The 25,987-nt window shown below is 39.9% G+C and overlaps 2 protein-coding genes across 3 annotated transcripts; one reads left to right on the forward strand and one right to left on the reverse strand.

Annotated features, from left to right (window-relative positions):
* Positions 1-121: 121 nt before the first annotated feature.
* On the forward strand, positions 122-10,308 carry slc67a2 (solute carrier family 67 member 2). 2 transcript variants are annotated; one of them, XM_089003350.1, is made up of 6 exons: positions 122-243; positions 3,335-3,422; positions 4,250-4,293; positions 6,948-7,077; positions 8,137-8,346; positions 9,354-10,308. In XM_089003350.1, exons 2-6 carry the CDS (start codon positions 3,353-3,355, stop codon positions 10,133-10,135), a joined length of 1,236 nt encoding a protein of 411 aa, XP_088859476.1. In that variant the 5' UTR covers positions 122-243; positions 3,335-3,352; the 3' UTR covers positions 10,136-10,308. The 2 variants fall into 2 exon arrangements, with proteins under 2 accessions (XP_088859476.1, XP_088859475.1); XM_089003349.1 differs by lacking the exon at positions 122-243 and adding an exon at positions 900-1,571.
* On the reverse strand, positions 9,993-25,802 carry slc9a2 (solute carrier family 9 member 2). Its single transcript, XM_089003348.1, has 14 exons — positions 25,279-25,802; positions 24,332-24,546; positions 23,205-23,453; positions 19,864-20,114; positions 18,688-18,905; positions 16,940-17,139; positions 16,627-16,716; positions 15,605-15,675; positions 14,131-14,298; positions 13,943-14,048; positions 12,828-12,944; positions 12,682-12,751; positions 10,594-11,562; positions 9,993-10,131 (listed from the first exon to the last, which is right to left on the reverse strand). The coding sequence occupies exons 1-13, from the start codon at positions 25,562-25,564 to the stop codon at positions 11,234-11,236; spliced, it is 2,370 nt and encodes a 789-aa protein (XP_088859474.1). The 5' UTR covers positions 25,565-25,802; the 3' UTR covers positions 9,993-10,131; positions 10,594-11,233.
* Positions 25,803-25,987: the final 185 nt, after the last annotated feature.

A 25,987-nucleotide genomic window follows, 5' to 3' on the forward strand; every position in this document is an offset into this window, starting at 1 on the left:
TTGAGATGTTGTTGGGGCACATCCACATCCACACCAGCGTGTCAAACTCTTCTATCTATGACTGTTGACTGTTTTTGCGCAAATGACTCCTCTATGGATACCCCCTCTGCCCACCCGTCACACAGCCTTGATGCTATTTTGAGGTCTTGAGTGAAGGCGGCTGCTGCCCCCAATACTTCAACTGCTGCCGGAGTGTGTCTGGAATGAGCAACTGGACACCCAGAATGGTGCAGGAATGTTAGGGTGAGTCTGTTAGGACGCAATATTGTTGTCGTTGGTGGGCAATCAGTGGCCTCAAAACTCAAAGAAACATCGTGCTACATTGAGAATATACATTCTACGATTTGTTTCACAAATTTGTACTAATTAATACCAGTGTCTGAAACTCATGACACCAGACCAGGGCAAACAACTCTGAAAAGTTGCCTGCCCGGCCATAAAGTTGCCTGCCCCATTTTTCACAACTTGAAACATAATAAGACGACTAATCGGAAGAAAAAAACATTGTTGCAAAGTATAAAGGATTTTTTTTTTTAATTAAGGAAGTACCTACCACAAATGCTCCCTTGCTTAATTTATGGTAAATATCCTTTGCTGATGATTTTGCTCCAGTTGTCGTTTGTCGTCATTGTGCACAATGCAATGTTGTCTGCTAAAAGCCACAGGGACTCCTCTTTCTAAGCGCCTTTCAAAACTCTCAAGTACACTTTACAGTCACGGTACAGTCCGAAGCACAAAACAGACTTCTGATTGGCTGCCGTGCCGAGTATGTAAATTGCCAAACGAACGTTTGTTTGCATACTCGGCACGGCAGCCAATCAGAAGCCTGTTTCGTGCTTCGGACCTGCTTTTTATCCTAAAAAAATTACTTGACTGTAGAGTGCCCTTGAGAGTTTTGAAAGGCGCTTACTAATTAAATGTGTTATTATTATTATTATTATTTTAATAAATGAAGTAATTCCGTGTATATTTACTGAAGTTAGTCGTTTTCAGGAGTGTAAATAAAATATGTTGATAAAAGTCCGATTGGGTTTGTGAGAAAATATTGATACACCTTTTTATAATTTACCTGTTTCGCCAAAAGCACGTATGTCTCGATTTCTGACATTAAAAATAAAATTAGTTAATATTTAAAACTACCGTATTTGTTTACAAATAGAAATACTTCCTCTTTTTGCCATGACGTCATAGTTTATACCAAACATTAATTTTACTGCGGGGTTGACAGACCGGTCTACTCGAATTTTTCTCCTTACAAAACACGAACAATGACCCTCATGCCAACTCAATGAGTCAATATTTATCTTGGCGTATTATTAATTACATTTCTTCACGCTATATTTACTTTTCAAGACGATACAAATCGGATAATTTGTTGGATACCCCCGTTGAGGGATAACCGATTAACCTTAGGCGTGCAAATTGGCTCCGTAGTGGAACGTGCACTTCCGCGTTGCTGGAAGGCGTGTTATCACGGAGGGAGGATGAACAACCACAAATGTCATACTCGGGATCAAAAACCCTCGGGACGGACGAGGATTCTTTACTGTATCTATGTGGTTGGCTTCATGGTGAGTGAAGTGACACACTTGAATGTTTTGTGGTCTTTGCACATTTACTTTATTGAAGAAATGTTAATCTGACTTGTATTTGCTTATACCAGTGTCTGTTGCCGGACACCAGAGCAGACAACTCTTAAAAGTTGCCTGCCCCATTTTTCACAACTCGAAACACAATAAGACGACTAATCGCAAAAAAAAAAAAAAAAAAGATTGTTGCAAAGTATTAAAGACAGTTTTTATTAAGGATGTACCTACCACTTTCTTAATTTATCGTAAATATCCCTTGCTGATGATTTTGTGTGCAAATTCCGCCCAACGGAAAAGTTGTACGCATCCGGGCAGACGCTATTTCAGACACTGCTTATACGTATAATATTTGCCTTTGATGAGCATGGGCAGCCTAAAGTGGCCATGCAGTTGATGTTACATATGACAAGTTGCCTTGGCAACACAATGCACTTTGAGGGTCTCCTGTTCAAAAGCATCTCTGTCACTAAAATGTGTTGTAGTTTGAAGCAGACGCCCTTCCGTCTGAGACAAACCACCATAATGACAAAATGTGATTATACCCGTCACAGGCCGGTTGTATGGTGGCAACCTTGAAACATCTAATTGCAGGCGGTGAGAATAAGACAAGCCGCTGAGGTTAATAATGGTGAAAAATAATAATAAGGACATCCGACGCCTCCGTACAAGTTGTGTCCATAAATTGTAAAATGGCTTCAAATGACTTCAACTGAGCGTATTTACAAAGATTCCACCGCATATAGCTATATTTTACCTTTTCAAGAAGTCTTGTTTTCGAGTTGGTGACAAGTCCTCACGTTACATCACTGAAGGAACGCCCCTGACCGAAAAAAAAGGACACATTGTAGCAGTCCTTCCATCACGTCAATGCATTTTGCTGTACTTGTTTGGTCTGAAAACTTAGTGTTGCACCAAAAAGAGGCAGAAGAGGGCGACAAAGCTCCGTGTAAGGAAATAATCAGCCTGTGGAAACGATTAATTCCTCACACGGAGCTTTGTCGCCCTCTTCTGCCTGTCTTTTCTGGGACGCTACATTGCAGTCTAGATGCCTCAAAATGACACGGAATGACTTCTTTAATCGATTGCAAACATGTATGCTTTCCTCTTCAGAACTATTTGAATCATATTCATAACTGGATGAGTAACAAGAAAGCATCTTCTCCGAATCTGAAGCCGTTATTTTGATTGTCGAGCAAGGCAAGACGTTTTGGCATGACGTCACGAACAAGGGGGCGGGACCTTCTGAAACTGGCCATTTCCGGTTTCATTTTGAAGTAGTCTTTGGACACTTTAAGTCATTGTTTGTGCTTAGAACTCAAGAGGTGTGGTATTCTAATCAAGAAAACTATGTTTTACTAATGTATCACTTTAATTTACATATACTCTCAAAAAATAGCTTGGCAGACGGCTGCAAAATTCAGGCGTCTGTCATGAATGGTTACGTCTCCTGCCGGCAGTAAAAGACAATCTTTCTGGGTTCAAACCTTTGTCCACAGTGTCCGATCGAACACCTCTGACAGTTGGTATATCTGATTAATCAGTTATAGAAAGTCATTTAGATTATTCACCGATCCATTCCAGTGATGGATGTTTTGGGGATGTAAAAATAAACTGGAATAAAATTGAGGCAGGCATCACAATAAAAAGCAAACTTCACCAGGATGAATGGGTTGTGCCATAATTGCAGACCTTGAGACTTTTGTTTAGTTGCCACTAACACAATAATAAGTCTTTTTTTTTTGAAGGACTTGTTTGGCGTGAGCATGATTATCCCACTGCTGAGCCATCACGTCAAAGCGCTCGGAGCAAGTCCTACTGTTGCCGGTATTGTTGGTAAGAAGTAGCCATTACTCACTCAACAACATTAATAGAACAGTGATACCTTGGCTCACGAACTTAATTGGTTCCCAGACAGTTTGTAAGGCGAAAAGTGTGTATCCCAAAAATTAATTCCCCATAAGAAACCATTTAAATGACAATAATCCGTTCCCAGATCCCCATAAAACTTAATTTTCTACTTTTTAAAGCCTATTTTTTAAGCCTTAAAACTACACAAAATAACCTTATTTTATGTATAACAAATGTCCTATGATATTATAATGAAAGAAATAAACTGTACTATATAATAAAGTGGGTTTATTTACTTTTGTGATGGTCGTTGATGGCTTGATGGAATGGAGTGGCCGCTTTCATCAGCATTAAACACTTGATGAGGAACGTAGCCTTCTTCTTTCACCATCTTGAGGAATGATCCTTGCAGGTGCTTTCTCTGCGATAATTTTACCTAGTTCCTCATCAATTGTGTTTTGTTTAGCTGGGTTGATAGCTTTTTGCATCAAGTGTACAGATGGCTTGTGCGGGTTATTTGTGGAGCCTGATTGATGGGAATTTTAACCTTGCAGTCTGCACTCTGCCTATCAAAGTTGAAACGGGACCAAATTTCACTGTTTTCTATCCATTTTGTCAGTCTCTCTCTCTGTCGTCTGCCTGTCTCTTTAATGTTCAAACCACCTCCCATCACTGCTGCGTTCTTGACCAATCACGTGGCTTTAACCGAAGACTGGGGCCTCATATGTCCAACTACTTCCTGACCCAATTTCTTTTTTTTTCATTTGTATCTTATTTTATTCCCATGAATGTTATTTTCTTTTTGTTTGCAGGCTCCACATATGGCGTCTTACAGTTGTTCTCAAGCACAATCGTGGTGAGGATCAACCTGGATTGTTTTCCTCTTTTCTGTCAGCTTCCAAAACTAATTCCAGACGCCCAAAACTATGTCCACTCCAGTGCCAGGGTTTTTGTCATTTTCACTCAAATTCCAGGACCCACAGGATATTGAGTTTTAGGACTTCATCAACATTCAATGAAGCGTAAGAACCCTTAGCCTCTTTTTTCATAAAAAAAAAGTTAATTCCTAAATGACGTGGCTCTGGAGTTATATGAGCTTGAAATGAGGGCAGCTGTCCAAAATAAAATGCAATACATATATTGGTTTATATAGCGCTTTAACAACAGCTGAAACTGGAATGAAGCGCTAACATGGAAAAAGGGGAAATGCCCCCTTGTGGAAACGAAAAAAAATATTGCCAGAGGCCAAGACCAGCGCTTTATCGAACAAATCGAACAAAAAGAGTTAATTCCTAAGTTATATAGGTCAGGAGTAAAATGATGTGCAAGTGAGGGCGGCTGTACAAAACGCAAATGCTGCCCCCTCGTGGTAGGGACAAAAACATTACCAGAGGTCTGACCAGCGCTTTATCGCGATGCAATAAAAACCAAAACCCGAATCAATTTGGGAATGACGCTCCACGTCATATTTTCAATTCCAGAATACATTCAAGAATGGCAGTGAATGAGTTAAAAGGCACTGTGATAGCTTATGTCCATAATAATAATAATAATAATAATAATAATAACACATTTCATTTATAAGCGCCTTTCAAAACTCTCAAGGTCACTTTAGAGTCACAGGACAAATTTTTCCGTGGGTGAGCAGCGGCAGCCACACGCGCCAGCATTCACTCAACCTGTAACTCAAATAGATAGAAAGCTAGCTAATAGCTAGCCATCTAGCTAATACACTAGACAGCTATCTAGATAGATAGCCATAGTGGTTGCACGTGTTGTTGTTTCTGGTAACAATATGCTCTTAATCACCAAAAAAATGGCATCTAAAACCTGGGAAAAAAAAGTGTTCCATCTGATTCGAGATTCTCAGGCCTCTATGATTGTAAAGTCCTGAGTTGGTGTCTATTTGTGCCGGGTCATGCGACCAATTAGCCATATAAGGAGGCGTTTGTTGCTCCCTGTAGCGGAATCTTCAGCTTACAAGAGCCTGGATATGGAACACGCCAACCTCACTCCCTTCTAATTGCATTATTTGTGTGCGTGTGTGTTTGTATGACTACTCTTGTGAGGACCACTAACATTTTATACCATACGTAGTGAGGACATTCTTAACAAGTGAGGACCTTTTGGCCGGTCCTCACAAGTTTTTCAATCAAAAGGTTTCTAGAGCGTCTATGTATGCATCTGTTAAAGTTTCAGAGAGGTCCTCACAAATTCACCCAAAATGATTTTTGGTGTGTATTTTCATTTCACTTGGATACACACACTTTTTACTCACTGAGTGTGTGTGTGGGTTAATGAGAGGAAACAAAGTTCATACCACAAAAAGTAAAATTTTAACCACATTCAGTACAGGGGTGAGGACTTTGAATGTACCCATTCAGAGTCCTCACTCCTGCTGTTATTTCAGTTTCAACTCCACTTTTTATTGCTTTGTTTTTAAAGAAGTGGGAAATTGGGTGACATTTAGTGTTCAAATGTAACACTAGTTCTACTCGAAACTTATCTGCAACGGTGGTCCTCAATCCTTATCTGGAGTGATCCGGACCTCACAAAACCATTGAAACAGGAATCTATGTATGTGTGTGTGTGTGTGTGTGTGTGTGTGTGTGTGTGTGTGTGTGTGTTTGAGATAGAATGGAAATTGAATACAGCTGTCTGTGCTGTTGCCTTGACAAGATATACAAAATGTCAGCTATTTCTGTCTCAATTCAAAATTACAAATAATGCTCCATTTTGTTTAGCGGCGTCCATTTTAGGGTCATTTTGAACATTTCCACCAGCCCCTCAAGTCACTTTCACTTCAGATCATAACATTTGTTAGCCATATTTAATATTAGCAGATGTACAAGTCTCAAAAATCCATGTCCAATAACGTCAAGCTATTTTTGCTTGAAGCGGCAGTTTTAAGCTAACTAGCTATCTATCTATTAGCTAGTTTTGCTTGAAGCAGCAGTTGTAAGATATCTTGCTAGCTATCTATTAAGTAGCTAGCTTTGGTTGAAACAGCAGCTATCTAGTTAGCTTTCTATCTATTTGAGTTACTTTGCTATCTATTAGCTGGCTAGCTAGCTAGCTAGTTGAGCCAACGATAGTGACTGTGGGCACCAGGTAGCAAGCACCTCCATCTACAACATTAGTAGCCTGTTCTAAAAAAGTGATTGGGCACCATTAATGTCAACAATCTTAGCTATCTATTAGCTACCTATCTATTGGCTATCTATTAGCCAGCTAGCTCGCTTTCTATCTATTTGAGTTACTTCCGGGTTGAGTGAACACTTGCGCGTGACTGTAAAGTGATCTTGAGAGTTTTGAAAGGCGCTTAAAAATCAAATGTATTATTATTATTATTATTAATCATTTACATAAATTGTCGATTTGATTTATTTATATGGTTTTTGCAAGCTTATTACAAAAATGCCCCTCCCGCCCCCCACTGAATACCTCTTGGCGTGTCACGTGAATGTTTGTTTCATCCTCCGATGTGTGATTGGCGTTTTTTCTTTTCAGGGAAGCTGGAGTGACGTGGTGGGCCGTCGCCTGTCGCTGCTGACTTGCTTGCTGCTGAGTGCTTTTGGCTACGCCCTGCTGGGAATGTCCACCAGCATTTCCTTGTTCGTGCTCTCACGGATCCCTGTGGGTAAGTGGCGGTCAAGTGAGTGCTATTATTGTTTCAAAGAAATTGTACACGTTGAGTTTTATTGGCAATAGAGTGATACCTCGGTTTACGAACCCCTTGGCTTACGAACTTTTCACTTTATGAATGTTAAATTTATGACAATTTTACCTTGGCATACAAACTATTTTTCGGGATACACACGGAGCTGCCACAATGAGTGATGTGTCGTTCACGAACGAGCCGGTTCTCCTAACAAGAAAATGGCAGCTGGCTTGTTTTGGTCCTCTATTCCCCGCCCCCAGTCGTCGGTTAAAGCCACGTGATTGGTGAAGAACGCAGCAGGGATGGGAGGTGGTTTAAACATTGAAGAGACAGGAAGACGACAGAGAGAGCCTGACAAAATGGATCAAAAACAGTGAAATTTAGACTCGTTTCAACTTTGATAGTTCAAAGGCAGAGTGTAGACTGCAAGGTTAAAATTCACATCAATCAGACTCCACAAACAACCCCCACAAGCCATCTGTACACTTGATGCAAAAAGCTATCAACCCAGCTAAACAGAACACAATTGATGAGGAACTAGGTAAAATTATCACACAGAAAGCACCTACAAGGGATCATTCCTCAAGATGGTGAATGAAGAAGGTTACGTTCCTCATCAAGTGTTTAATGCTGATGAAACCGGCCACTCCATTCCATCAAGCTATCAACGACCATCACAAAGGTAAATAAAATGACTTTATTATATAGTACAGTTAATTATAATACCATAGCACATTTATTATACATAAAATAAGGTCTATTTTGTGTAGTTTTAAGGCTTACAAAATTAGAAAATTATGTTTTATGGGGACCTGGGAACGGATTATTCCCATTTTAATGGTTTGCAATGGGGAATTAATTTTTGGGATACACACTTTTCACCTTACACACTGTCTGGGAACCAATTAAGTTCCTAAGCCAACGTATCACTATGTTTTCTTTGCCAGTAGTGCTAATGGTAAAACGGGCAGGGAGTTGTTTAAATGTGTGTTTGTTAATGTTACCAGCTTGTCGTCTGTGGCCTATCTCCCGTCTCAGGACTGTTCAAGCACTCCCTGTCCATCTGCAGAGCCCTCCTGACTGACTTGGTGTCCGAGGCGGAGCGCCCCCTGGTGATGGGACACTTTAATGCCGCCTCCAGCGTGGGCTTCATTCTGGGTCCCGTGGTAGGGGGCTACTTGACGGAGCATGAGGGCGGCTTCTACACCTCCGCCTTCGTCTGTGCCGCCATCTTTCTCATCAACGCGGGTGCGTAACCGGAGGAAGATTTCGAGCGCAAAGCTATCTATTAGCTATCACGCTAGCTCGCTATTTAGCTGTCTATCTATTAACTATCTGGCTGGCTGGCTAGCTAACTAGCTATCTATTAGCTAGCTAGCTTTAGATCTATTTGAGTTATTCCGGGTTGGCGCGTGTGGCTGCCGCTGCTCATCCTCATAAAAAAACTTATCCTGTGACTGTAAAGTGACCTTGAGAGTTTTGAAAAGCGCTCATAAATGAAATATATTATTATTATTATTATAATACGTGATACCTTTCATACGTTTGGTCCTATTTCAGATACTCAAATCGTTCACAAATTAGATTTCCTCATACATATTAACTTACAAACTTAATTGGTTCCCAGACAGTGTGTAAGGCGAAAAGTGTGCATCCCAAAAATTAATTTCCCATAGGAAACCATTAAAATGAGAATAATCCGTTCCCAGGTCCCCATAAAATATTTTTTTCCCTAAATAAACCTTAAAACTACACAAAATATACCTTATTTTATGTATAATAAATGTGCTATGGTATTATAATAAAAGAAATAAACTGTACTGTATAATAAAGTTGTTTTATTTACTTTTGTGATGGTCGTTGATGGCTTAGTGGAATGGAGTGGCCGGTTTCATCAGCATTAAAACACTGCAGAAACAAAAAAAACAGAAAAAAAGAGTTCAGGATGATAGTAGCGCGTGTAGCGTCTACTCAGAGTTCGGTGAGTGTGGCAGTGGGACGGGGCAGGGGGGGCAGGGGATAATGAGCTCTTCCTGTGCAGGTGTTTACTAAGTCCTAAATTCCGTCCGAGGCTTGATTTCTTACTAGAGGATGACAGTTTAATGATTGTTCACCTCAGATTGACCTGAGATTTTCTGTGTTTCCATTGTGGGCCTTTTGTTTGGCCAACTAAGCATGAAACTTTTAAATATGCTAACTTCTATTCTGTCTATTCTCTGTCAAAGTTTCACATGATGCGTGTGTCTGATTTTAAGGACTGGTATGGCTGCTTCCATGGGCCGACATTCTCCTGCACTGTAACGGCGCTAATAACTCCACCAAATCAGTCAGCAACGGTCGTTGCACGAAGAACCACACCCCAACATGGCTCCATCCAGACGGGGAAGTTCAGAGGAAGCCCGCCTGGCGACAGTTCTCCTCGGTGGGCTCCAAAATCCGCACGGTGGCCTCGTCTGACATGTGGGACCTGTTTCTCGTACGCTTCCTGATGGCCGTGGCCATCATGCTCTACTACAGCAACTTCTCGCTGGCCATGGAAGAACGTTTTTCGCTCAAACCCAAAGTGACGGGCTACCTCATCAGCTACAGTAGCACTCTGGGGGCCTCGGCGGGTTTCCTGGTGGGACCCGTCACCCAATTGTACGGCAACAACATGGCCGCCCTCCTGTTGCACTCCACCCTCCTGACGTGCCTGCTCATCTCGCTGTACGCCGCCGCGCAGGGCGTTTGGCAGGTGCTGCTCACCTCAACCTTCTTCACCATCTCCACCGCGGTGGGGCGCACTAGCATCACCGACCTGGAGCTGCGCAGAGGAACGGCGAGGGCCAGTGGGACTTTGATCGGCGCCGGGCAGTCGGTGATAGCCATGGGACGCGTGCTCGCCCCGTTGCTGTCGGGTGTCGCGCAGGAGTTCAGCCCCTGCGGACCCCCGAGTTTGGGGGTTCTGCTAGCTGTGGCGGCGGTGGGCGTGCTACTCGTTAGGATCCCCAAATGGAACCAGACAGGCCAAGAAAAAATGGCGACTAAAATAGCCTAAGGAAAAAAAAACAAAAAAAAGACTGGACTTTTCTCCAAAGCACTGAACTACTCAGAGTTTTATATATTTAAAACTATTTTTATGACTTCATTTTGGTACTTTTTCAGCTGTATTTTAAGAGCCACTCTGTGCGGAATCTGTGCTGTATGACACAAAACAACCACAAAATCTGAGGCTGTGTTCGGAATTTTTTAATACAATGATACCTTGGCTTACGAACTTAATTGGTTCCCAGACACAGTGTGTAAGGTGAAAAGTGTGTATCCCAAAAATTAATTTCCTATAGGAAATCATTAAAATAAGAATAATCCGTTCCCAGGTCCCCATAAAACATAATTTTCTAATTTTCTAAGCCTTAAAACTACACAAAATATATCTTATTTTATGTATAATAAATGTGCTATGGTATTATAATTAAAGAAATAAACTGTACTGTATAATAAATTCGTTTTATTTACCTTTGTGATAGTCGTAGATGGCTTGATGGAATGGAGTGGCCGCTTTCATCAGCATTAAACACTTGATGAGGAACGTAACCTTCTTCTTTCACCATCTTGAGGAATGATCCCTTGTAGGTGATTTCTCTGCGATCATTTTACCTTGTTCCTCATTAATTGTGTTCTGTTTAGCTGGGTTGATAGCTTTTTGCATCAACTGTACACATAGCTTGTGCGGGTTATAACGACAAATCACTTATTGTGGCATCTCCGCATGTATCCCCAAAAATAGTTCGTATGCCAAGGTAAAATTTTCATAAATGTAATGTTCGTAAACTGAAAAGTTCGTCAGCCAAGGGGATCGTAAACTGAGGTATCACTGTACCCCTTTCAAACCATCGATTTTCTTTCGGTAAGATTTTAACCTCATTGTTGTCAAATGAAGCTATTTTCATAAAACAGCAAAATCCTTCCCTTAACCGTAATGGTGGGGTGAGGTTCAATTTGGATCGTTCGTACAATAGACTGCTTAGGCAACATCGGATTAGTCATGCTGATGAGGTGATACCAGGGCAAATTGGGCAATCAGGCGATAGAAGCAATCATTGGAGCCACAGGAATTAGTCCTCTGCTCCCCCCAACCTGAGAGCAGGTTCCATCTTCACTTTTTGGGTTTCCATTGAGGCCTCCTAAGTAGAGGATTCCGAACGGTTTCACCTCGAGGTTGCGCGGCCCACGCAGAAGCCACAGTGGAGCTGTCGCCACAGTTGTCAATTTCTTTTTCGGATGATTCTAGTTGCGGCTCAACCGTCGTCGAACGTAGTCTGGTTGGACCCCTCCGGAGTCGTCTTTCGTCCAGGAAGTCTACGGATGGAACTTCCTCCAAGGTGTCCAGCCGCCGCAAAGGAAACGCTGCCCTGGATGAGGAGCGTGAGGTCAAGCGAGAACGTCTGGCGGGGAACGATAACTCCGACATGGTTTCGTGATCGTCTGAAAGCGATACAGTAAAAAAAAAAAAAAAAAAAAAAATAATGTCATTTGTATATACAGTGAGACCTCAACTTACAAACACCTTATCTTACAAACTTTTTGTCTTACAAACGTCAAATTTCTGAAAATTAAACCTTATAATAAGCACTATTTTCACAATACACACCCACCACGGCTGGCGAAGTGATCTTCGGCGGAAGCACATGACCGAACAGCACCAGAGGTTAATTTACCAACAGTCCTTATGGAAGGTGACTCTCCTTCCATAAGCCATCAACGACCATCAAAAAGGTCAATAAAACTTTATTTTACAGCACAGTTTATTTCTTTAATTACAGTCCTCATGTAATGCGCCTCCCTTTCAGAACAGCAATTCCCTTTGACCTTCAACGCCATTCCATCAAGCCATAATTGACCATCACAAATGTAAATAAAGTGACTTTATGATACAATGCAGTGTATTTCTTTCATTACAATACAATAGCACATTTATTATGCACAGAATAAGGTATGTTGTGTGTAGTTTTTTTAGGCTTATTTAGTTGGAAAGTATATTTTATGGAAACCCGGGAACGGATTATTCCCATTTTAATGGTTTCCTATGGGAATTTTTTTTTTTGAGATACACACTTTTCGCCTTACACACTGTCTGGGAACCAATTAAGTTCGTAAATTGAGGTCTCACTGTAATTTAACAATTTATCAAACTTTACTACAGAATATAATGTGTGATGATCTATCATCACAGAAGTAGTTTTGGGAGACTTGAAGTCATTTTTATTGGTGTTTTGCATTTCACTAAAAATATCAGCCTGCGTATTTTGGGTATTTTAGATGCTATAAAACGTTTTTCTGATGTCAGTAAGGACACAAAAAATGGTGTCGGTTGTCCTTTAAATTACTGGAATGAGGGGTTCAGTAGTAAGAAAATGTTTAACGTATCTCTATTTATTCTGAATGACAATTTAAAAGAGATTTTAGCAAGCATCATTAAAGATGACATCTTTGATGTGTATTCGCGGGCCACATAAAATGCTGTGCCGGACCAGATTTGGCCCCTGGACCTCAGGTTTGATACCAAGTTGCCCCACTAAAATAGGAATAAAAAAAAATATATACCAGTTAGGAAATTCGAGTCCAAGTTCTTCCCAGCAGGAAGTGAGAAGTACTTGTGCGATTTGGGCACCAACTTTAAAGACAAAAAAAGTAATAATTATTTGAAGAGAGGATACAACCACATCATGTGAGTGTGTGTCAAAATTTACGGCCGTTTGGAAGCTTCCTGGGCGAAGGCTGCGCCGGATGCTGGAGTGGCGCCGGATGAGAATCTCTTTGGTGCGGCTGTCATTGGGCAGCGCGTGCTTGCTGGTGTATGACGTCGTCTGATGGCACCCAAAAACAATGAATTTATTTGCAGCATTAAAAAAAAAAGCTGATAGTTATTAAACCAAAGTGATCAGGGCCTTCCGAACTGTGAGGTCACCATGTCGCCTATCATCTACATTGATACCTTGGCTTACGAACTTAATTGGTTCCCGGACAAAGTATGTAAGGCGAAAAGTGTGTATCCCAAAACTTAATTTCCCATAGGAAACCATTAAAATGAGAATAATCCGTTCCCAGGTCCCCATAAAACATAATTTTCTACTTTCTAAGCTTTAAAACTACACAAACCATGCCTTATTTTATGTATAATAAATGTGATATGATATTATAATTAAAGAAATTACAGCATTAAACACTTGATGAGGAACGTAACCTTCTTCTTTTACCATCTTGAGGAATGATCCCTTGTAGGTGCTTTCTCTGCGCTAATTTTACCTTGTTCCTCATCAATTGTATTCTGTTGAGCTGGATTGATAGCTTTTTGCATCAAGTGTACAGATGGCTTGTGCAGGTTATTTGTGGAGCCTGATTGTTGGGAATTTTAACCTTGCAGTCTACACTCTGCCTTTGAACTATCAAAGTTGAAACGAGTCCAAATTTTATTGTTTATTTTCCATTTTCTCAGTCTCTCTCTGTCGTATGCCTGTCTGTTTAATGTTTAAACCACCTCCCCTGACAGCTGCGTTCTTGACCAATCACGTGGCTTTAACCGAAGAGTGGGGGCGGGGAATAGAGGACCAAAAAAAGCGGGCTGCCATTTTCTAGTTAGGAGAACGGGCTCGTTCGCGAACGACACATCACTCATTGTGGCAGCTCCGTGTGTATCCCGAAAAATACTTCGTATGCCAAGGTAAAATTTTCATAAATTTAACGTTCATAAACCGAAAAGTTCGTAAACCAAGAGGTTCGGAAACCGAAGTATCACTGTCACATATTTTGATGAATATATGTATCCTAATGTATTGATAAGTAAACACTAAAACATAAATCTCACCCTTTGTCTGATCTTGTACATGTTCTTGGCCAGAAGATCATGCATGTTCCTCAGGTCAGCAGCCAGAAATTTCTTTTTTGGCTTAGCGGGACCTTTCTTCTCCTCACTGAAACATTGTTGGACGAATCTTACCACTAGGTTGCCACACATTAAAGAGGGATTAAACAAAATAAACGATGGTATCATACTGCAGAGAGACGATGGATGGGGCGGCACTGATGTCTCCCGACACCGTGTCCAAGATCTCCATGGCGTTCTGCAGCTCCAGCTTCTTGTACAGCGCCACGATGCTCGACTCGGCACGGTTGTCTCGGATCAGGATCCGACGCAGGATGCGAGTGTTGAACTTCATAAACCTGACAGTGAAAGAAAGACAGGAAAACTGAACGAAGGAACAAAAAGGAAATCATGGCAATGAATAACTAGTTTTCAAATCTGAAGTCAAGAATAATGATTGTTATTGTGGTTTACTTCCAAAAATATGAAATTTTGGTTAGGATTTTAGTAAGCATCATGGAATTTAACAAGTTTGATTTGCTTTCGCGGGCCGAAAAAAATGATGTGACAGGCCGGATTTGGCCCCCGGGCCTAGACTTTGACACCATCGTTTCGATGAACCACTTACTAATTTGTCCTGCAAGTAAAAATAAAATAAAAACCCCAGACTCTCTTTATAAAGTCAAATACAACCCAATTTAGCAACCACACGATAGTTCTTGAAAGAAATATAGAAAACAACAAAAATTAAAGCCACGGTTGAGAAAATAAAAGGATGTTAGGAAAATAAAACGACGTTTACAATGTGTTCGTATAGTGAATTTTGTTTATAAGTCAATTGCCCTAACAATGGTAAAAGCATTTTTAGTCTGAACATTTAATTCTGTGATTCATTCGTTCGAAGAAAGTAACGTAAAACGTTGCGGTATCAAGTGTTTTAAGTGCCGTTCCGTAGCGAAAATAGCATTTTGTGATTAAAAACCAAGTTAGCATCAATCTGCCAACAGACGTTGCTTTAGCCTTTCAGAATAAGAGTAGTTTACGGAAAGGCCTGTTTGAACGGTTTAAATGTTGCCACCTGCTTTCTAAGTGTACGTATTTGTTGATGTTATTTTTTTGTCCTAACGTGTTTGAAGCAGGAAAGCCCCGAATAGAGAGACAGACAGACATTTAAAAATGTTTGTTTTGATAATTAAAAAGACGAATGTTCTTAAACATTTGCACTACTGTAGTTCATATGGCTTGATTGAAAGCAGGAGTCATATTTTGCTTCATTTTATCTCCCACCTTAATTTTAATAATAATAATAATACATTGAATTTTAAGCGCCTTTCAAAGCTCTCAGGGACACTTTACAGTCACAGACAAGCATAGATAATAAATAAAATAAAGTTCTTAAAGTTGACATTTTTGTTACTGGGTTTTAAAGCAACGGACATTTTGTTTTGAAGTCTCAATGCGCCCTTTGTAAAAATGATACACGCTTCAATGGGCCAACCGACAACCGAAGGTTAGGGAAGATTAAAAACCAGTCTGGCCTGTGATGTGAACTTGACACCACATCCAAACATCCCTCACTGTGCTAAAACAGACAATGGCAGCCATCACTGAAATTTAAAAAAAAAAAAGCTGAAGTTACACTCAAGTATTGTCAGTAAATCTCACTTGTCCTTCCAGTAAAAGTGACTCCACTGTCCGCACAGGTCCTCGATGCCAGCGATGGTGTGTTCCATCAGCTGAGACCACAAAGCAGGATTTGTGAATAAACAAACAGACACCAAACATAACATACATACAGTGATACCTTGGCTTATGAACTTAATTGGTTCCCAGACAGAGTGTGTAAGGCGAAAAGTGTGGATCCTAAAAATCCCATAGGAAACCATTGAAATGAGAATAATCCGTTCCCAGGTCCCTATAAAACATAATTTTCTACTTTCTAAGCCTTAAAACTAGACCAAATATACCTTATTTTATGTATAAAAATGTGCTATGGTATTATAATTAAATAAATAAACTGTACTGTATAATAAAGTGGTTTTATTTACCTTTGTGATGGTCGTTGATGGATTGATGGAATGGAGTGGCCGCTTTCATCAGCATTAAACACTTGATGAGGAACGTAGCCTTCTTCTTTCGTCATCTTGAGGAATGATCCCTTGTCGGTGCTTTCTCTGCTATAATTTTACCTTGTTCCTCATCAATTGTGTTCTGTTTAACTGGGTTGATAGCTTTTTGCATCAAGTGTATTGATGGCTTGTACGGGTTATTTGTGGAGCCTGATTGATGGGAATTTTGACCTTGCGCTCTACACTCTGCCTTTGAACTATCAAAGTTGAAACAAGTCCAAATGTCACTGTTTTCTATCCATTATGTCACTCTCTCTCTGTCGTCTGCCTGTCTCTTTAATGTTTAAACCACCTCCCCTCACTGCTGCGTTCTTGACCAATCACGTCGCTTTAACCGACGACTGGGGGTGGGGAATAGATGACAAAAACTAGCCGGCTGCCATTTTCTTGTTCGGAGAACAGGCTTGTTCATCACTCATCACTCATTGTGGCAGCTTCGTGTGTATCCCGAAAAATAGTTCATATGTCAAGGTAAAATTTTCATAAATGTAATGTTTGTAAACCGAAACGTTTGTAAGCCAAGGGGTTCGTAAACCAAGGTATCACTGTATTTCTTACCCTGCAGTGAATTTCAGTGTTGATGGTGTCCAAATTGCGGTTGGTTTTTCGGACGTTAATGTACTCGATCAAAGGCCGGATGCTGATTCCCTGCACGGATGAGAAAAGAACACAAGGCTTACTTTAACCCGCCTGTGCTTCCATTCGAAACAGAGGACTCCGGTTCTTTGTACTGATGGTTAATTCTTTAATGTGATTTCACGCCACCGTAGAACTACAAACAAGTATAGAAAAGAAATTGAAAGCTTGTTTTTTTGGTTCACTATTATTAATAAAATAATAATAATAATATAAAGAACGTGTTGGTCCATACCTGGAGAAAAACAGTAAAGATGATGATGGCGATGGTGGCGGTTACAAAGAGTTGCTTGCGCCCGATGTTATCTGGCAATGTGAAGGCCAAGGCGAATGAAATTGCCCCTCGCAGGCCACCGTAAGCCAGGCCAAACTGATCTTTTAGGTTAAAGGGGATAGTGCGAAAGGGGTTGATGATTTGGGTCAGTACCAAGACACCTGCAAGAGAGAGGTGGAGGCTTGGTGGCGGTGATAAATACGACAGTAATCCCTCATTTAATCACGGTTAATGCGGACCGGGACCACCCGCGATAGACAAAAAACCATGACGTAGCGAACCCTACATGTGTCGGTACATTTGAGTACAAAAAAATATTTATAAGACCAAATTTAGAACAGTGATACCTCGGTTTACGAACCCCTTGGCTTACAAACTTTTCGATTTACAAACGTTAAATTTATGAAAATTTTACTTTGGCATACAAACTATTTTTCGGGATACACACTGAGCTGCCACAATGAGTGATGTGTTGTTCGCGAACGAGCCCGTTGTGGCAGCGGACTTGGTTTTGTCCTCTATTCCCCACCCCCAGTCTTTGGTTAAAGCCATTTGATTGGTCAGCAGTGGGGCGGGGGTTAAACAATAAAGAGACGGACAGACGACAGAGAGAGTGAGAAAATGGATAGAAAACAGTGACATTTGGACTCGTTTCAACTTTGATAATTCAAAGGCAGAGTGTAGACTGCAAGGTTCAAATATCCCATCAAATAACCTGCACAAGCCATCTGCACACTTGACGCAAAAAGCTATCAACCCAGGTAAACAGACCACAATTGATGAGGAACTAGGTAGAATTATCGCAGAGAAAGCACCTACAAGGGATCATTCCTCAAGATGTTGAAAGAAGAAGGCTACGTTCCTCATCAAGTCTTTAATATTGATGAAACCAGCCACTCCATTCCATCAAGCCATCAACGACCATCACAAAGATAAATAAAACGACGTTATTATATAGTACAGTTTATGTATTTAATTATAATGGCATAGCACATATATTATACATAAAATAAGGTATATTTTGTGTAGTTATAAGGCTTAGAAATTAAAGTAAAAAAGTAGAAAATTATGTTTTACTAGGGCCTGGGAACGGATTATTCTCATTTTAATGGTTTCCTTTGGGAAATTAATTTTTGGGATACACACTTTTCGCCTTACACACTCTGTCTGGGAACCAATTAAGTTCGTAAGCCAAGGCATCACTGTACAACAAAGTACAGGACATGCATGAAGAAGCACAGTAAATGTTTGTGGTACAGTACAAAAGTCTAATGTAATAAAGTAAACAAACCTAATGAATGCTGTATGTTGGTCTCTGTGACGCATTGTTGTTTTACAGTACTGTAGTATAGTGGCTTTTGTTGCCATTTGCGGCATTTTTTTTAGACTCGAAAAAAATCTGCGATGAATCGAGGGCTGCGATAATCGAACCAAGAAGTAGCAAGGGATTACTGTCCTACCTTAGGAGACAACAATGTTCCTCAACAATTACAGTAAAGTCTCGTTATATCGATATTCAAGGGAGTCCGAAAAAATATCGATATAACCGGGACTATCGATATATCCGACCCTGTTTGCATGTAATTTTCTCCATACGTGCATAGAAATAGTATCGATATAACCGGGACTATCGATATATCCGATATCGATATAACGAGACTTTACTGTATATCAATATGTTGCCCCCCACCCTCCCCACTATTACTTACCAAGACCTCTCCACAGAAAGGCAAATATCAGCGTGAAGAGGATGTAGCCCCAGTTTAACTCATGCTCCGTCGTGATGGTGACCACGCCCAAGAAGAAGAAAATCAGCGTTTCAGAAATGGAGCCCAGCATTTTGACCACGTGGCGGATGGTGGCACACGAGCGCTGGGAGACGTTTTCCTCCACATAGTACTTCATGGTGAGGGCGGACGTTACGATGCTGCCGATGAAGGGAAGATGGATTTAAAAGCACTCTACATTTCTACCCAACGTTTGACAGCAGATAAAGCGGAACCATGGTAACATATATATATATATATATATATATATATATATATATATATATATATATATATATATATATATATATATATATATATATATATATATATATATATATATATATATGTACATATACATACAGTAATACCTTGGCTTACGAACTTAATTGGTTCCCAGACAGTGTGTGTAAGGGGAAAAGTGTGTATCCCAAAAATTAATTTCCCATAGGAAACCATTAAAACGAGAATAATCCGTTCCCAGGTCCCCATAAAACATAATTTTCTACTAAATAAGCCTTTAAAGTACACAAAATATACCCTTTTTATGTATAATAAATGTGCTTTGGTATTATAATTAAAGAAATAAACTGTACCGTATAATAAAGTGGTTTTATTGACCTTTGTAATAGTCGTTGATGGCTTGATGGAATGGAGGGGCCGGTTTCATCAGCATTAAGCATCAAGTGTAAAGATGGCTTGTGCGGGTTATTTGTGGAACCTGATTGATGGGAATTTTAACCTTGCAGTCTACACTCTGCCTTTGAACTATCAAAGTTGAAACTCTCACTGTCGTCTGTCTGTCTCTTTAATGTTTAAACCACCTCTCTTAAACCCCCCCCCCCACCACTGCTGCGTTCTTGACCAATCGCGTGGCTTTAACCGAAGACTGGGGGCGGGGAATAGAGGACAAAAACAGTCGGCTGCCTTTTTGTTGTTAGAAGAACTATTTCGGTCGCAAACGACACATCACTCATTGAGGCAGCTCCGTGTACGAAAAAAGTTCGTATGCCGAGGTATAATTTTCATAACTGTCACGTTCGTAAACCGAAAAGTTCGTAAGCCAAGGGGTTCGTAAACCGAGATATCACCGTACGTTAATTATCATCGTCTACTCACGCCATGATGGACGAGATGGCAAAGAGCTCAGCCACCAGATAGGCCAGGTAGCTGTACATGAAGATAAAGAGCGGCTCGATCTCCCGCACTTTGGCGGTGAACCTGGTGGTGAAGGCTGCCACGAAGCCGAACAGCACGCCGAAGCCCATGCCGCCAAAGCCCACCACAAAGAAGCGGGCCACGCCCAAGAACACGTCCACCGGTTCCACCACCGGCATTTCCGCTACAAAGTTGAACATGTTGTATAACACCTGCAACGTGAGATTCGGGTGAATCGCGGCAGAGTATCTGGTGGCATGAGGCGACTGTGACATTTTGGCAACAATCACAATGATGACATCATGTTATGGCCATTGCCCAATAATCGATAGGTTGGATTAAAAAAAAAAAGTATTTCCATAGAAGTGATAATGGCATGTCATTTGATCCAATACAGTGATACCTTGGCTTATGAACTTAATTGGTTCCCAGACAGAGTGTGTAAGGTGAAAAGTGTGTATTCCAAAAATTAATTTCCCATACGAAACCATTAAAATGAGAATAATCCGTTCCCAGGTCCCCATAAAACATAATTTTCTAATTTTCTAAGCCTTAAAACTACACATAATATACCTTATTTTATGTATAATAAATGTGCCATGGTATTATAATGAAATAAATAAACTGTACTGTATAATAAAGTCGTTTTATTGACCTTTGTGATGGTTGTTGATGGCTTGATGGAATGCAATGACCGGTTTCATCAGCATTAAACACTTGATGAGGAACGTAGCCTTCTTCTTTCATCATCTTGAGGAATGATCCCTTGTAGGTGCTTTCTCTGCGATAATTTTACCTTGTTCCTCATCAATTGTGTTCTGTTTAACTGGGTTGATAGCTTTTTGCATCAAGTGTATTGATGGCTTGTACGGGTTATTTGTGGAGCCGTATTGATGGAATATTTTAACCTTGCAGTCTACACTTTGCCTTTGAACTATCAAAGTTGAAACGAGTCCAAATGTCACTGTTTTCTATCAATTTTCCCACTCTCTCTGTCGTCTGTCCGTCTCTTTAATGTTTAATGTTTAAAGTGGCTTCTTTCTACTATGTTGAGCTATTGAAGCCACACCAAAGCGGGTACAATGTACAGTAGAGGGTATTTGACTACAATAAGAACGAGAGGGGGGGGGGGGCATGGACTGTGGGATGGAAGAGGGGTAATTTCAGTTTCAGCAGTCCAGTTTCGGCATGATTTGCGTAAAAAAAACTCCTCCCATAACATTTGCGAGAGTGACCTCAGAAACTGGTTTGGCGACATCTAAGCAAATATAGTAAACTCTCAACAGCAAAGGGGAACGTTTATCAACGATATTTCCAAGATTGTTTCTTGCCTTCGTCAACTTGTTTCATTCAACGTGTACCAAATATTCCAGTACACACGGTGAAACCAAAATGTAGTGAAATTTGAACTAAGCTTGAGGGAGAAAAATAAAAGAATTGGGGAAACAATAGTATAATAGGTCATCACACTTTTGACAATAAAAGGGGGTCAAATTGGAGCTGAAATGGAGGGCGGAGTGACCTGGAGGGATTTATTTTCTTTTTCACGTATTTGAAAACGCAATATTCCACCCCTTTTTCTTGTTATTTCATTTTTGACCAGTGATTTTTGTTGTTGGTGTTCTTGAGTCACATTTGAAGTTTTCCATGACACCTTAGAAATCACAAATGGTACAGTCCAGCGAGCCATGAACCAGGAAGTAGCCTGCTAGCTAACATTCGGACAGACTAATTAACTCGTTCACTACCACTCACAACTTTATTCTGGAATTGAAAATATGACGCAGAGCGCATTCAGGCTTTGTCTTTTCTAGTTTGGGTGCCGATAAAGCGCTGGCCCAATATTTTTTCTTTCTACAAGGGGGCAGCATTTCCCTATTTTCCATGTTAGCGCTTTGTTCCCGCTTCAGCTGTTGTTAAAGGCCTACATAAACCAATATGTATGAATTGCATTGCATTTTGGACAGCTGCCCTCAGTTCAAGCTCATATAACTACAGACCCATATAATTTAGGAATTAACTCTGATGAAAGAAGAGAGTCTAAGATTTGTTACACTGCATTAAATGTTTATTTGGTCCTAAAACTCAATATTTTGTGGGTCCAGGAATCCAAGTGACAATGACAAAAACCCTGGCAATGGAGTGGACACATTTTTATAAATGAAATGTATATTATTATTATTATTATTATTATTATTATTATTATATATTTTTTAATTAATAATAATAGTAGTAGTAGTAGGAGTGGTAGTAGTAGTAGTAGTATATTTTTCATATTATTATTATAATTGTATTTATTATTATTATTATTATTATTATTATTGTTATTATTATTATATTGTATTATTATTGCATTATTGTATTATTATTATGATTATTATTATTATTATTATTATTATTATTATTATTATTATTGTGTTGTTATTATTATTATCAGTATTATCATTATCATTATTATTAATATTATTATTAATATTATTATTATTATGTCTTCAATAACAATCAGAATGACAATAATAAGAATAAGAATAATAAGAATAATAAATAAATAAAATAAAACTATTATTTTGTATTATTATTATTATTATTATATATTTTTAATTAATAATAATAGTAGTAGTAGTAGTGGTAGTAGTAGTAGTAGTATATTTTTCATATTTATTATTATTATAATTGTATTTATTATGATGATGATTATTATTATTATTATATTGTATTATTATTGTATTATTGTATTATTATTATGATTATTATTATTACTGTGTTGTTATTATTATTATCAGTATTATCATTATCATTATTATTAATATTATTATTATTATGTCTTCAATAACAATCAGAATGAGAAGAATAAGAATAATAAGAATAAGAATAATAAATAAATAAAATAAAACTATTATTTTATATTATTATTATTATTATTATTATTATTGATTATTATTATTGTTGTATTTATTATTATTATCCTCATCATTATTATTATTATTATTATTATTATTATTATTATTATTATTATTATTATTATTATTATTATTATTATTATTATAATACATGTCTGGCAGTGAATAAGTTAACAAAAAGGATACTTTTGATGACATGTTCAAGTAAGAATTTCGAATTAAAAAAAAGAATAAAAAAGAAATAAAATTTCAATTTACCGTTGCCAACAAATGTTCCCCTCAGAGTTCTTGTTGTGATGAGTTCAAACAATGACTAAAACGTTTGTTCATAACCCCCATTCTCCCGTGTCACCAAAACAAGCATTCTTTCCCGAACGGATGGGAGAAAACAACCCAACTCACCACGGTGACGGCGTCGTTGAACAGACACTCTCCGAACACCACCATGTAGAGCTGCTCGTTGACTGACACGTCTTCAAAAACGCTCAGCACGGCCACGGGGTCCACGGCTGAGATGATGGCAGCAAACAACAGGTTCTCTTGTAGGTTGATATCCTGCACGCCGAGCGCCTCGATCTGGCATATGGCGAACAGCGACATGCCGATACCGATGCTGTTCCACAGGGTGCCAACCACTGCAAACCAGAGCACCTACGCACGCACACCAACGTTAGAAGACAACCGACACCGTTTTTTTTGTTTCCTAACTGACATCAGAAAAACGTTTTATAGCATCTAAAATAGCCAAAACACGCAGGCTGATATTTTTAGTCAATTGCAAAACACCAATAAAAATGACTTAAAGTGTCCCAAAACGACTTCAAAATGACCTCGGAGATGGCGAAATTCAGAATGTCCCGCCCCCTTGTTCGTGACGTCACGCTAGGACGTCTTGCCTTGCTCCAGAATCAAAACAATGGCTTCACATTCGGAGAAGATGCTTTCTTGTTAATCATCCACTTATGAATATGATTCAAATAGTTCTGAAGAGGAAAGCATACATGTTTGCAATCGATTAAAGAAGTCCTTCCGTGTCATTTTGAGGCATCTGGACTCCAATGTGGCGCCCAGAAAATGGTGCCCAAGCTCCGTTGGAAATGGGCTGATTTGTCTGCTGGGAATTTGTGTCAACTAGTATCAGATAGTAGTCCTGGTGCAACACACAACGATTCATCATCGCGTTATTTATGTGTTTTTCTTCTAATTTCACCATCAACGCGAAGTTTTCAGACCAAACAAAGTACCCAAAATGCATTGTGTGTCGCTTTCTCGGTCAGGGGCGTTCCTTCGGTGACGTCACATCAGGAATCATCATCAACTCAAAAACAAGACTTCGTGAATATTCAGCATGAGTCTTAAAACGTAAAATATAGCTATATGCCATGGAATATTTGTAAAATACGCTCAGTAGAAGTCATTTGAAGTGATTTTACAAATTATGGACACAACTTGTCCGGAGGCGACGGTTGTCCTTAAATCTCAATGTCGCTGCGAGACCTTATCCAGGGTTATCCTGTTGTGATGCATACCGTGCCGATATTCTCGAAGAAAGGCCTGGTGGGCATGAAGTAACCCGAATCGAGGACAATGGGCGGCAACATGTAAAGGAAGAAAACGTTGCTGGTCAGCACGGCGGGGGGCTCCTCGTTAACTGAGTGCATGATGGCGCCGACGATGAGGCCGACGCTGATCAGCAGGCAGGACTCGGGTACCCAAACAGTCATCTTATTGTAAACGTGGAAGCCTGAGAGAAGAGGGAGATGTTCTGAAATTCAGCAAGGGTTGAAACAAGAGCGCTGAAAATCCTATTGGACCCTCAGCACCCTGCCCATCACCTTTTCCAGCGACTCCTCACAGGCAGGCGCTACCAAATCCAGCAGACATTTAAATAGCTTCTTCCCCCGAGCCATTAACTCTCTAAACAGTAAGCCAAATAGAACTATATAGTGACTCTGCATTTTTTCTATGATGATACTAGTGCAGCGTGTTCTACCGGAAACAAATTCCTTGTGTGTTCTACATACAATCAAGGTTGTCCGAAGAAGTGGTGATTTAAACGAGTTGATCAAAACACGTCACAGTTAACGTTAAGTTACATTTGTTTGTATAAGTTAAGACAATTGTTAGCACATATGCTAATGACTGTATATTGCCTTCCAAACTCTTCTCCTTGTCATTTGTATCGGTGTGAATGACGCAAATTATACAAATTCAATTATACAAACATTCAACAAACCTCTACAGACGCTCCCCTCCATTCGCGTTACGAACAACTGTACATACGAACATTTTTGTCGTAACATATCTAGTATTCTCTCCAGTTGTACATGGATATATGTTTATAGAGCATGTAAATGTTAATTTTTTTAGTACAAACCAATACAGGTTGCTGATACAAGCCTTAAACATACATTCCATACAAAATATATACGTTCGGAACGTATCTTGTATTTAAATTTGGAGCGTCTGCACTTACCAATCTTGGCAAAAGAGGCTAGCAGCACCCACAAAGTGATCTCGAAAGGGATTTGGATCCTCGGGTAGTCCATGGTGAAAACGGGCAAATTGTCCTTTTCGGTGTCCGGGTAGGCCTGTGGCCCGTCCGGCTGGATCGGGGGCACCACCGTCACCCGACCACCAGAAGCGAGACCAACATCCAGTGTCTGCTGAGGTGGGATTTCCCCCGCGGAGCCATGCACGACGCTTAAAACGCCGCAAATGACAAGCAAAACATGCCAAGGTGTGTTGAGGCGAGGATCCATTTCCAGTCCAAGAAGATGTGCTCACGCCATCCACCAGGAAAGTAAATAACGTGACAATTAGGTTTTACACGGGCGGAATCATATTTTCTACCCCAATGAAGCGTTTACAAGTGACAGCGACATGTTTTCCCTAATGTCTGCTGTGTTGCGCCTGTTTTTTTCCAAAGTTGCGTCTGACTTTGAGAAAGTTGCACACGCTGACACACGCACCTGTGGAGTAGTCTACCCGGGCGCGCGTGCACGAGTTCCTCTACATCTTGGGCGCGGTCACGACGTATTAGTGTCACGTGATCTGAGGGACTCGATGGCTGAGTTTCGGTGGCTTTACTTCCCGTATTATTGTTTGTTTTTCTTCGTTGGTTTGGTTCATTTTTTAAATATTATTCTTATTTCTTATTCTTATTATTATTATTCTTATTATTA

This window comes from Hippocampus bargibanti, linkage group LG08 (assembly GCF_051943395.1).
Source record: "Hippocampus bargibanti isolate YZ-2025 linkage group LG08, ASM5194339v1, whole genome shotgun sequence".
NCBI lineage: Eukaryota > Metazoa > Chordata > Actinopteri > Syngnathiformes > Syngnathidae > Hippocampus > Hippocampus bargibanti.

Bases quoted from the DNA above. Each gene is read 5' to 3' on its own strand.
- slc67a2 (XM_089003349.1), top strand. From the start codon at position 1,485: ATGAACAACCACAAATGTCATACTCGGGATCAAAAACCCTCGGGACGG. The intron at 4,294-6,947 runs GTGAGGATCAAC...TTTTCTTTTCAG, and splicing joins TGTTCTCAAGCACAATCGTG to GGAAGCTGGAGTGACGTGGT. The intron at 8,347-9,353 runs GTGCGTAACCGG...TCTGATTTTAAG, and splicing joins CATCTTTCTCATCAACGCGG to GACTGGTATGGCTGCTTCCA.
- slc9a2 (XM_089003348.1), bottom strand. From the start codon at position 25,564: ATGGATCCTCGCCTCAACACACCTTGGCATGTTTTGCTTGTCATTTGC. The intron at 23,454-24,331 runs GTATGCATCACA...GTGCGTGCGTAG, and splicing joins TCTTCGAGAATATCGGCACG to GTGCTCTGGTTTGCAGTGGT. The intron at 12,752-12,827 runs GTAAATTTTGAC...TTGTCTTTAAAG, and splicing joins CAGGAAGCTTCCAAACGGCC to TTGGTGCCCAAATCGCACAA.